At 32.7% G+C, this 13726-nt stretch overlaps 1 protein-coding gene across 1 annotated transcript in view; it reads right to left on the bottom strand.

The window, feature by feature from the left end:
- Positions 1-7770: 7770 nt before the first annotated feature.
- LOC129226783 (cryptochrome-1-like) overlaps positions 7771-13726 on the bottom strand; it is a 43316-nt gene continuing 37360 nt past the window's right edge. The window contains exons 9-11 of the mRNA XM_054861412.1: positions 10714-10891; positions 9791-9948; positions 7771-8053 (exon numbers count right to left, since the gene is read on the bottom strand). Of these exons, the coding sequence (XP_054717387.1) occupies positions 7771-8053; positions 9791-9948; positions 10714-10891 (619 nt within the window). The remainder of the gene's footprint in view (positions 8054-9790; positions 9949-10713; positions 10892-13726) is intronic.

The following is a 13726-nucleotide window of genomic DNA, read 5'->3' as shown; positions in this document are numbered from 1 at the left end:
TTGAATCAAATTAAAGATCTCCTCCACACTAGATTTTGCTTTGTGAAAAGAATTTTTTTTTTTTTTTTTTTTGATACATAACGCAAAGCAGATACATTTTTGCTAGACCTTGAAAAACAAAAATTGAATATTGTATAGCTTCAGATGAATTTCATGGATTAAGCAAAGCAGTCATAAAAAGTATACATGGCTAATTAAACATTTTATGCAACATTTATTATCAATACATTCAAATACAGATCTATAAATGACTTCATTTGAATTAGACTTTTACAAAAGTTAAAAGTAATAATTTTTTCTTGAAAACTTCAACAAAAATATATATTTTTCAATCACATTTTTCTCATATGTTTCACAGTACAACACATATAACATTATAATATACACTTGCAAACGAAACCTTGTACAAATAACTGTAAAATTGATTAAATCATCAACTGTCAATTAAATGGAATGAACTGAAACAAGCCTGAACTATAAAGCAGTGAAAGCCTTAACAGAGATAAATAGAGGAGTTTACTACTTATGCAAAAAAAAAAAACATATTTGAAAATAAATATTGTTACACACCAGTGTCCATTTCTAAATAGGCTAGCTAAGCTATGGCCTATTGTGCAAAACTTTCTTAGCCGGCAAATTTTCTTCTACTGCCACTAGAAACAGAGTATCGAATTTCTTTTACTTTTGAAAGAAATGTAGCATTGGCAATTTTTTTCAATCTATAGGCAGCACCCTCGTAAATCCGCCTTTGTTGTATACTCCAGATAGTCCATGTAGTTTGATATTTAAGGACCATGGACATTAGGGTGAAACGAAAAAAAAAGTTTTTGATTTTCAATTTGCCCTAGTGCGGAAAAGTTGCCTTTTCATGCAAACAAGATGTAAAAAAAATATGAAAAATATTGAAGCACGTCTTGAGGTGCCGCAAAGAGCATAAAGTTTTGCAATTTTTGCTACATTTTAAATTTTTTATAAAAAATTTCAAATTTATCTTTATGCTTCAAATGCTGTCGAAAAGCAATTTTTATGCTCAACAGGTCACACAATAACTTTTTTTAGTTGTTCGGTATATGTCTTGAAGTGTCGCAAGAGCAAAGTAAGTTTCGCAAAAACGCACTTTTTGCCGAATGCACTGGCATCTGGGAGCTTGAGTCATTGCAGCAGCGGATGTTTAAATGGGGCGGGGCTGGTCAGCAGTGATTTGTGTGAGTGGGGCCAAGCTCAGATCAGGTGTCAATTTCTTTGTCGATTTGAGTTAGTTAGTAGCGTAAAATTTCGTCAGTTGGGAAGATACTTCATTGTTGTGAGTTGCAATGGCTCAGTCTAAACAAGTGCAGACGAGACAAACGTCAGAATGTCCAATTTTTGGAATCTTTAGCGATTTCAATGAAGTTTTACTACCTACTTACGAAGATGTAATGAAATGCTACTGTTTTATTAGACACGGCCTAAAAAGTGCGGCTGGAAGTAAGTGAAATATATGAGTTTTTAATTTCCAAAATAGATTACATTTGGTCAAGAGCTTCTTTGAGACAACAGGAATAGATGCCTAATGGATTCTTAGATGGTAAAACAAAAGAATCAAACGAATTTAAAGACAAAATAGGTCATCAGCTGGAAACCTGTTCTAATCTTCCTGTGGTTACTTCCTTACCTATTGAAAATAACATTCTTTTTGAGAACATACAGGACATAAGTACCGATCACAAATATGTATTGGATATGTGTGTCACTATATCAAGTGGGACTTGCTCACTAGATTTATCTTCAAGGAACCTCGGAAAACTTCCCCACTATGGATGACTTACATTTGCAAACCGTATATTTCAATTGTACATGGCAACTAAAAATCCCACTGAAAATCTCAACACTCTGACTCAGTACATTGTTAAAGTGTAGTAAAGTCTAGTTTCCTTTATACGGGCTTGGCATTTCGCTAAAATTGTTTGAACAAATAATAATACTGAAATATATTAATAGTAATTATTATTCATTCATATATTTTCAAGAAAGGATCCATTTCTTGTACGGATCAAGTGGGCAATGCGTATGCTCCTGTGTGGTTTAACATCAAGTTAAAACTTTCTCGTACTTACGGCTCTAAACATTTATTTGAACGTATCTTACATTCACGATATCTCTCTCGTGATTTTAAGAACATTATAGACCGTGTTATATAAAGAAATGGGTATTTTGATGCAACAGATAATCTCCATTTAGCTATGTTATGCAAAGAGCGTAGAAATGTAAGAGAACTTGGATACGACTTGTGTTGAATGCAAGAACGCAAAGTAGAAGAGGGGTTAAGAAGCTTAAAGTTCAACAAATAATTTTTGCTGCCAAAGATTACATCGATTTGATCTCATGGGGTGAAAATGAAATAACCGAAACCCCCTTGGTAAAATATTTGTCTAGTGAATCCCTCAAAGTGAAACTTGTAACCCCTAAGCGGCTCTTAAAAAGTATGGTTCAGTCGCAGGAGACGAAAAATTGACTCGAGTTATTTGGATGAAAGAGTTATTTGGTACAAAAAAAAAAAAAACACTTTAATGTGTCAAAGAAGTAGACACAAACATCATACAGGTTTAACCCTTTATTTACAATCATTAAGAATACTTTGAATGGTAAAAATGGAATTGTTAATGTCTTTTATAGTATACTAGTGATACCCACACGGCTTTGCCCATTGTAGAAAAATTAAAAGGTCATTTGGTTTGCTTGTATATTTACCAATAATGTAAGAAGAATTTCTCGCCAATTGGAATGCCCATGGTACGGTTCCACGTTATGACAACTTGGTAATTTACTCGCCCATCTTATAATTTTGCTCGGGTAAATGTGATTAAAATTGGAATAGAGAAGAACAAAATCGAATTTTCGAAAAATCGCTTCGAGGTGCACTATCCCCATGCTACAAACTAACTTTGTGCCGAATTTCATGAAAATCGGCCGAACGATCTAGGCGCTATGCGCGTCTCAGAGATCCAGACAGAGATCTAGATCTCCAGACAGACTTTCAGCTTTATTATTAGTGAAGATTATGATTTTTTTAAACTGTATTTTGTAATTAGTATCTTTTTCCTAATGTAATGCTTAAAAAATGTATTTACTGCCATATTTTGTGCCGTTATATACCGTAGGAAAGCATTAAAAGGGATTTCATTGTTAAATGGAAATTTCGGTTATTATCAAACTTTAAGCGCGTTGCGGCACCTAAAGATGTTGTAGTAAAGCAATGAAATTTCTTCTGCTTCTTTTTAAATTTAAATGACAACACCCCCCCCCCCTACGGCAAACCCAAAAAATTGAAAAAAAAATTTAAGGTCATTTTCATTCCACCCTAATGGACATATCTGCTCCTTAAATTCAACTCTTGATATCTCGACTTCGTTTTACTCAAAGTTCCGCTTATGTTGAAGTTTTTGGGTGGTCCCAAACTTGTGTAAATGTTCTACAATATTTTTTTTCTCGTTAACTCGAAGTCCAGTCCGCTTATCTCGAAGTTTGAGACAGCCATCTCTTAATATTTATTGTTCTGATTTTCAGTAGCGAAACCAACTTGACTGTAAAATGACTGAGAAAATTCTATCTGCTATTTTTACCATCTGCTTTTTTTGTCAGGGCTTTGAAGACTGGAGCTTAACTGACAGGGTCACCACTTCTTTTGACGAGAAAGCTAAAATGCACTAATTCATGCATTGCGTTTAGTGAATGGTTGTGTGCTCAATGTTTTGAAAAATGATAAGGAGAAAGCTAAAAATTTTAATTATTGAAGAAAAAGTTTTAATTAAAGATGCAGAGAAATAATCTTACCATTAAGAAAAAGGACTTGGCCTGAATTGAAATAGCAGAACACAATAATTTGCCAACAAATGTAGTGACAAGCTATCAAGTATTCATTGCTCTATTGAAAGTTGGGGGAAATATTCCGAAGTATTCATCAATGCCATGACTAAAACTAATGATTTCATACCGTAACAGAAACACTAATTCAAAAAAAAAAAAAAAAACAAGCAAGCATAGATAGTCCAGTCAATGACCACATTGTAGCGTGCATGGAATATGCAATAATTTTTGACTTCAGAATATTGTTGGGGGTAGTTAGTAAGTAAACATACTAAAAGTCCCCGCCCCTAGGGGGTGAGCTAAAGGTGAGAGGGAGGAGGAAAGAAAATTTTAGGTTTTTCGAGAAAATATCGAAAACAGTGGAAAAAATGCGTTTAAAATAATAATTCAAGCTAAATAAACTTCCTACAAAACTGTTTCTACACATATTTGTCCAACTTCCAATAATTTTCCTGGTATATGGTATGAAAAACGGATGATTTTCGGAAAAATTCTCTCTTTTTGTCAAACACTTGCTCCTAATGCCTCCCAGGATCAGTATTCATGAAAATTGTCAATGACAAAGTTGTAGAGCTTTAAATTTCCTTCAATTTAATATGCCACTTTGTTATATTTTATTCAACCAATCAAAAGCTACCAGAATTTCAAACACGCACTTTCATGGCAAAAAATGGAACACTTGCCATTCACAAATTTCAAACTGACTCGAAAAGATCGCGTACTTCCTCCAGGGTTCATACTCTATGTGGATGAAAAAATTCCATGACTTTTCCAGGACTTTGTCATGGCTTCATGAAAATTTTCATGACCTTGTTACATGAAGAGAATAGTACTATTTAATATCAAACTTTCCTCCTTTTTTTTTTTGAAAATGAGCATTAGCAAAACTTCTATGCGAATGCCACTACCTGATTGAAAAAATATCAGTGTACACCTAAAAAACTGAATAATTCTTACCTGTTTTCATCATATAAGTTTAAGTTAAGTAAAACTACAGTGAATGATGCTTAAATGTTGACTATTTTTTTTATAAACAGGTAGAATGATAATGATTGGGGAAAAGGTTGAATGAATCATTACTAAGTTTCAATAAATTTGCTTCAAAAGTTACCTTTTAGTGTCAACTTGACAATTTTTTGGTTCTTTAAAATAAAGCCACATTCTTTAGTAAATTCATGTTTCTATACCAGATATTTATTTAAAAAAAAATAAAAATAAAAACATTTTATAGTAAATAAATCTTTTGATTCAAATGTACTTGTTTATTTATTTGTACATTTTCAAATGCATATAAATTAATAGGTTCAGAAATTCCAGAACATGTTTGAATAATGACACTGAACGTACCAGTGGGTCGCATGGATTAGTTTTGCGGGCCGTATATTGGGCACTACTATTTTTGAGCATTAGAATTCCCCTATTTCTGTATTCTATCGCATGACTAAAGATTGTCCAAAACCTTCAACAAATTGAGATAAACTCTGATAAATTTTAAAATAAAGATTTATGAGTGATGGAAACAAGTTTGGATGCAATGTTTTTTGAGATCGTTCAATTTTTCAGTTTAAATAGCTTTCACGGTGCAATACAAAATCACTCAAGATTTCTAATACTCTTTTTAGCTACTGTTACTTTTTCCCAGAACATTTTTACATGACTGAAAATAAAATTCCTGGACTTAGACTGAAAATTTCAATTTTCCATGACTTTTCCAGGTCTGAAATTTGCTTATTTTCTTTCCATGACTTTCCAGGATTTCCATGACCCGTACGAACCCTGTTCCTCTCTCCTCAATGAATTCGACAATCCTGATGAGCAATAAAGTATTTGTTGATTCCTCCAACACAAATTATGTTTAAGGTGGGGGAGGGGGGGGGGCGTGAAGTTGTGACAAGGGGGAAGGAAAGAGTAAAAAGTGCGACATCAAGCATTTTTTAATAACGAATATGTAAATGAAAAGTAACAAAGAGGGGGAAGGGGGGAAAAATTTTGAAAAAAAAAAGTGTGACATTATTTATGGACACACACAGCCCTTTACCAATTAATCAAATGAAGATTTGCAAAATTATGTGTATGCAGTATGAAATTGTGGACTGAGGACATACAGAAAATCAGCACTATACTTATACATACTGTTTAAGGAAATTGATAACAATATTAATTTAATTTAATTTGAATTTTTTTTTACTGAGGATACCTTGTCTACAAAACTGTTAGGCAAAAGGAGACTACTGTATAAACCATATGGACATCAATGTCAGTTAGAAAAATGAAACGACTGCCAAACAAGAACGTTCTCTCCAACTTTCATAATAACAGTCAGCTAACAAATTCGCTAATGATGAAGTTGTTGAAAAACGAGAGAAATACACTTGGAGCTTCAGGTGATGTTGACGTTGATATTGCAAAAATGGCTATCATCAGACAGCAAAACTCTTTGGTAGCTATCATTTGAGAGGAAGTCCTCCTGGTTGTTCTCTTAATAGCCAAATCCCCAACTGATCACCACATTTTGCTGTCAAAATGTACCAGAAATCTAAAATCATACAACATGTATCTAAAGTATATATCACTGTAAGGTTTTAACACTGTAAATTTCCATACTGTAGGTATGCAAAGCTTATGATCCTCAAAGGGTAAAAAAAATCCTTTTTTTATATATTTTTTAGTGGATTAAAAAAAAAAAAACACTTTCACAAATCACTAAAGAATTAATCATGCACTTGTGCATTGCCGAGGTAAAAATGAAAAATTTTAACTTATGATAGATTACTAGTAACCAAGACATTTAGAAAGGAGCAAAAAAAAAAAAAATTTTTTTTTTGCAAGTTGCTATAGCGCAGAAAAGTTGCGATTGGTGAAGACTTAAAAAACAAAGCGGAAAAAAAATTATTGAATATAAGCACACTAAAAATCCTTACTACAATACGTTAATGCATAATTGATATAACTTATGTAAATAATAATTGATTGTAACAATAAACACAAAAAATGCAGACAAATAAAACATCTTTGTAAAAAACAGTGCAAATTTCAACAAATAACTACAAATCATTTTCTGACAAATTATTGAAAACAAATGCACAACTCTAAGTGCATACAATATACCAAACAACCCGGTTATCATATCCTGAGACTGCAATTTAGTTCTTATCAATTCACGAGTCAAACCGCACCATGCTGCGGAGACTCCCTTTATCTACCAGTTTGTTGACACTCTCAGCTTATGACATCTGCCTCCAGCTTGGTTATACACTTTTCCTGACTGAGGAGTTCAAAGAAGAAAAAAACTGCAGTCTCAGAATGTGATAACTGGACTGTCTGGTACTATGCCTTAGCCCTGACTTAGAGGCAGTAACTTACTGCTAAATCAACTCTAAGTGGTATAACACGACTTGGTTTGAAATAGAAGGTCACCGGTTCTAATTCTAAAATTTCAGTCTTTGCCTTGAGGAACGAGTAAGTGATTATTTGTTGTAGTAACTCTTTGAGTTACCCGCTAAGAATTATCCTTGCTTTCTTTCATTCAAAGCTTAAAAGTGTAAGGAACTAGGTTCACGAGTCCTCTAGAGATGCTACTTTACAGCACAGAAAACAGCCCAAATTAAAATTAACTTTGACTAGTTGAATACAATAGGCGGTTCCCTGCTTGGTAAGAGGCAGAGTGGGCTTGAGTCTTTGAAAACAAAAAACAAACAATGAAAATTATGAAAAATAATTTTTTAAACAAAAATGTTAAATAATAATCTATATCAACAAAACAATTCACAACCATTTTACTTTGAGAAAGACTTATAAAGCTCCATGAGGTTCAAAAAGAAAAATTGGCCCACACAAAATGTCCTTTTGAATAAATAGATTTTTCAGTAGAACATCATAGGTATTAATCATTCAAAGCAAAAAACTGATTCCAAATCTTGCTTTTTAAGACAAACTATCAAGACAATTTTCTGGTAACCATAAGAAAACACATGCTTCAGAAGAATTACTGGGAGCATAATGAACAGGAATCGAAGTTGGAAGGAACATAGCTTTAACTGAATCCATTTTTTCAGAATTCTTCTCTGATGCTGCTTGGTGTTCAACTATGGGCAATGGATAATCTTTACCTAGAATACAACCAGCTGACTTTTGAACTTCTAGAGGAGCAAGCCAAGGCTCAAACAAGTACTCTCCAGGCATATTGCTTAGTTCTTTCACATACTTTCTAGGGAGAACAAAAGCATTATAAAAACATATTCTGAACTAACAATGTAATGCACATGCAAAAGCAACTAAAAACTAGATCTCTTGAAACATCAACTACGGAGTTTAAGTGAAATATTATGATATAACTTGAGTTAAGACGTTTACACATAAAGATACAAACTAAAATATGCCACTAATCAATCATTAATTTTAACTGAAAACATGCATTGACCTTTCATGTCAAAGTTATACATACACAAGTGTACACACGATAATTCTTACCTGCACCATATATATATATATATATATATATATATATATATATATATATGAAGCAACCAAACTTTTTTTTTTCTAGGATCCATTGCTTATTATATACATAATTAATTACATTTTTGAACTAACGTGGGTTCTTTTCCTTGAATCAAAACCGTTTCCACACAGTAATAAACACAGTAGTTCAGTACAAAGCATAGAATTTAATATTCATTAACTTCACTGTAAACTAGGCACAAATTTGAAAAAAAAAAAAAAAATTGTTGGCAAATTTGTGACCAGTTCACATGGGGATTGCTGAAAAATATTACCAATATAGAAGTAAATACCTCCCAGATTAATTTTCATGAGAAATATACAACGAAAGCATAAATTAAAACTTATAAACTAATAAAATTTATTGCATCATATAATTTTTTTGTGCTTCAAAAGCTTTCATGTATAGAGTTTCCAATTTTATTTAAAAAAAAAGAACAAATACAGTGCAATTTGGAGAGTTGCCCAAAATCTTAAATACCCAAATTGTATCTTGTTGGAAATTAATGCAATTAAACTTATGCAAGAGTATGTATTGTGTATATATGGATTGGAGGAAACAAAGAAACCCATACACATAAAAGTTTATTCAGGAATTACAAAAATGTGTAAATTGTAAAGAGGCAAAGGTACAGATTACTTATCTACATAGTCACCATATTTATCAAGGCATTTGTTCCAGTGGTACATCCAAACATAGAAACCAACATGGAAGAAATCAATGCCAAGCATGTGGGACCATGTCAAGATGGCTTGCTGAACCGCAGCATCGGTACTGAATAGCTGACCTCCCAAATGCTTCTTTGAAAGGTGCAACAGATGAAAATTACTTGGTGCAAGGTTAGAACTGTACCACTCTTTAATTACGCTTGAGCAGATCTGTATCTGCCCAGTGGCTATCGAGTGGTACAATGAGTAGGCAATGGGTGCCACCGGAGCAAGGTCTGTACCTGAGTCCACGGTGCCTAGAGTCGTGAGTGGTTGGAATATTGTTCCCATCAGGGTTAAGGAGGCCTCGGTCGAAAGATCAGTTCCTGAGAAACCCATAGATGGTAATGCAGAGCGGGCTCCGCTGTTTCGTACCTCCCAACGCAAAATCACAGTTCTTATTTGAATGGTGCACCATGTTTCCGTCAATGCAGCCATTTTCTGGCATTTTGTCTGGTTCAATTAACCGATACCGTTTGAAAGCTCTGATGATCTTTGTTATTTTAAGCAAGATTTTAATCATATGGAAAATCTGCAATCCATCTCCATTAGAGCTTTTTCCATTACTGTGCACGAAAAAGTTGATTTATCTGCGGGATGAGTATTTCTCTTAGAAGTTTTCTGGGGAATATTCTTTTTTTTTAAATATCTTTCAATGAAACAGTTGTACATTTTAAGAATAATGGATGTGCCAATGTATAACAAATAAAAATCACATTATATTATACGAACATACTTTATGTACTGTCCAGAAGGCTCAAAACGACGTAAATATGAGGTGGGCGAAATACACAAAGAACTTTGCAATACAACCTCAAATGCAGAACTTGAAACCCACATCCAGTTACCAGCACAAACAGGTAGATCTGCATCCACAAGATATTTTAGGAATACCTGTAATATATAATTCGAATTAAAACAAAGATGGATTTTAAAGATAACCAAACATTGATCTAAATGTGCGATAAAGGAGAGTTATTATAAAGTTTGAAAAACTGCATTTTTTTCTAAGTACTGCCTGACAAAAAGTATTATAAGGTGCACTTTATTATACATACATTACTTGTATATTAAAAATATTATTTGGCAGACTATAGAGCGCCTGTTACTTTTGACAAGGACTTTTATACTGTACACCTAAGGACATACAGTGCCGGCAAAAAAAAATCTTCACATGTGAATAGCAATTAAAAATCTGACATTCAAACTTCCTGTCATGATTTTGCTTGGCATGCTTGTTCAACTTAGCGATGTGAGAAGACAAGCCAGTTACGCTGTGCTCCAGTCATCTGGTTAGTGGTCTCACAGCATAAGCGTGAGCATGCCAAGTAAAATCAAGACAAGTAGTTTGCATGTCAGGCCACCCACATGTAAAGTTTTTTTTTTTTTTTTGCCGGGTACTGTAGAATTTTGAGAATGTGGGCAATTGATAAATCATCAAAAATAAGAAGTGACACATTTATAATAAGTTGTCTCTTTTCATTTCAAGATTCAAGATAATTCATATTTTTAAAACCATTTTCGAGCCTTATATATAAACTAATTAATAACGTAATAAACTTTACTTGAACCAATTAATCAAGTACAAAATTTCTGCCTTCCTTGAATTGGAAGATCACAACAGTAATACTTATAGGGTCAAATAAAATTACTTTCAACCTTTAATCCTTCTTCCCATGATATCCACAAATCCCCTCTGGTAAGAAAACAAGCAACGGAATTTCGAGCAACATGGTGAATCCAACCTTCTTGAAGTAACTGCCTCATAGCTGCATCAATAAGTGGGAAGCCAGTTCTTCCTTTTGTCCAAGCTTCAAGCATCTCGTCGTCCTGAATCCTGAAAATTTAAAAATGAAGACATTAAATGAAGTAGTGAGAAGCACACAAAGGGATGTAAGTGGAACAATTAAGCACGTTTCTGCGTCCCCACACAATGTGCGAAGACAACGGGATAGGATGCTTGAAAACGGGACGTCAATTTATTAATGCAGTTCACTGCCGATAATTCGACTCCGAACAATTCGAATTTTTCTCTTTACCGAATGGATTGTGTATATTTTTGGTTTATTCGCTTTAGTTATTCGGTTTGGTTTATTGCACTTCGTAATTTTATGCGACAGGGCACCCATAAACACGCTATAGGTCAAAAAGTCTCAACCCTCTGTCAGTCAAAGTAGCAATTTTCAAAAAGCATAATTGAGGCAGTGAGAAGCAAAGGGATGTAAGTGGCAAAATTAAAAATTTGGAGTTAACCAGTACAAATAGTTGGGGAACCTCTCCTCTGTCTTGGGGCAAGAGATTGTACTAGTAGCCCTGGTAGGTGCTGCTGTACAGCATGATTTAGAAAAAAATTTCAATGAAAGCCTACCTAGGATCGGATCTTTAAACGCGTTTTACTGGAAACTGAAAATAGTCCACTTGTACCGCTTTGCTTCTCACTGCCTCAAATAATGTCTGAATACAGTAAACTCCCTATTATCAGCAGAATAGGGTGATACAGTAACCACGAATAAGCCAAAAACCGCGGACAGTCCGAATAATAGGTACAAAACGATACTTAGGGTTTACAATAGCTAAAAAATATTAATAACACTCAGACATGGGTGATTCTCCAAGAACCTGACATTTTCCAATCACATTTTTTTTTTAAATATAAAACTGCTGAAAAAAAATCTGAAAAAGAATCATACTTATTCTTTGCTAGGAACTTATTAAGAGAAAAATACAGGGAACTCACTTTAACTATGTTACACCCTCAAAAGAGGGGTCAAATTTTCATGCAGCAAGAGACTGACAAGCAGCACCAGAAGAGTTACACAATGAATTGCTTCATGGATTATCTAAAATGTAACTATAGTAATAAAGAAATAATTGAAGCCAAAATCAAAAAGTATGGTTATTAAATGACAATACAAAATTTATGTATAACCTCCCTAAACGGACACCCCCAATTTTTTTGAGTAAAAGTCCCACATAGGTTTTTCCATATTACTTCGACTAACGGACATTCATTTCAACGAAGAAAAATCAATTGCTACATTAAAACTTACTTTAAATTAGCCATACACAGTATGATAAAATTTCCAAAAAGAAAAGTTACTGTCTGATTACCTCATTACCTGTGAATTGTTTTATGGTTCATGAAATACAAACATAAAACAAAAAAGGGAATCAGCAATATTAATAACATATATTTCACTTTTAAAGCAACTACGAAATTTATAGCAACTTCATGAACCTATTCAAGCAACATTTAGATAAACAAATGTCTAACCAATAAATCTCTTTTGGAAGGATTCCATTCCTCTGAACAACAACAACAACAAAAAAAAATAAATAAATAAATAAATAAAATAAATAAATAAATAAATAAAATAAAATAAAAATAAAAAATAAATAGAATTATTCCACTGATACATTTTTTATTTATCGTTTGCCAACTTTAACTTTCTTTTTTTCTATTAATCTTATTTTCCAACTAATGTATAGGAAATAAACCCTTCTATTTTACGGGATGCATTACCAGTGCTTGAGAAATAATGCTAGGAAAGGGATTTTTTTAGGACAGGAGTATGACATTTTTCATACAATTTGCCTGTTGCGTAAGCCCAGGATTATAATTAAGGTAACTAATGTTATTTTTCGATTCTAACCTCTTAATTCAATTATACACTATATGAGTAGAATTATTATTTTTCTTTTATTTAACACAGAAATTTTTTTCGAGTAGAATGACAGCAAAAATGCTTCATACCCATTTTTGAACTTCAAAGTTTTAGTAAGAACATCAGACAAATCATATGACCTTAATACTCGAGGAATCTAAGAAAATGGTGATAATAAACAGTGTTGTAGCACAGCAAATCAAAAATTCCTTTTTTTAATCTATAATAATTGCACTCATTCCTAGGACAGGAGAATGACATGAAACCTGGGGACAAAGTTTAAAACGATGTACGTTGATGTTTTTTTACACCTTTAAGTATGCTTAATTTTGTACTACAAATTGAATTTGTGGAATGTTGATCAAAAATTTTAAAATAATTTAAGTCCACTTCAAAAACGGCTGAGGGTACGCCAAAAGTGTGACTTTCTGGTCATTTAAAAAATTTTGTAGAAAAATCTAAATGAGTTATTGTTTTAATAAGAGTAAAATAACATCAGATAAGTTATTTCTAACTATTAAAAAAATGAAAACACTTTCTGAGTTAAACAATTTTTGTGTTAGGCTACTGGGACATAATATTGTAAAAGTTTTGGAGAATTAATTACCCAGATACATTTAAATTATAACTAAAAACATTGCTACATTTCATCTACAAATATTGAATATAAAAAACATATGCAAAACCTAAAAGCAAACCATAACATAATCATAAAAGTTTTTTTTTTTTTTTAAATTGTGAAAAGAGCTGTGGGTAAACCGAATTGCGGATAATCCGACTGCTGATAATCAGGAGTTTACTGTCCTGAATAATATTCTGAATCTTTTGACAGTAAAAAAATAAAATTTTCTATGAAGGGAAAAAATTTTAAGTCTAGGAAGATTTTCAAGACTTAACATCATTCAATGCTTAAAAACAAGCGCTAAAATTTTTCATTGAAAAATCACAAATTTTTTTAAAAATTAGTACGCTGCAATACCTTTTTATTTAGAAGTCATAAAAAAGTT

This window comes from Uloborus diversus, chromosome 7 (assembly GCF_026930045.1).
Source record: "Uloborus diversus isolate 005 chromosome 7, Udiv.v.3.1, whole genome shotgun sequence".
Taxonomy (NCBI): domain Eukaryota; kingdom Metazoa; phylum Arthropoda; class Arachnida; order Araneae; family Uloboridae; genus Uloborus; species Uloborus diversus.
Note: the sequence above shows the minus strand (reverse complement) of the source record. Positions and strands in the feature narration are given on the sequence as shown.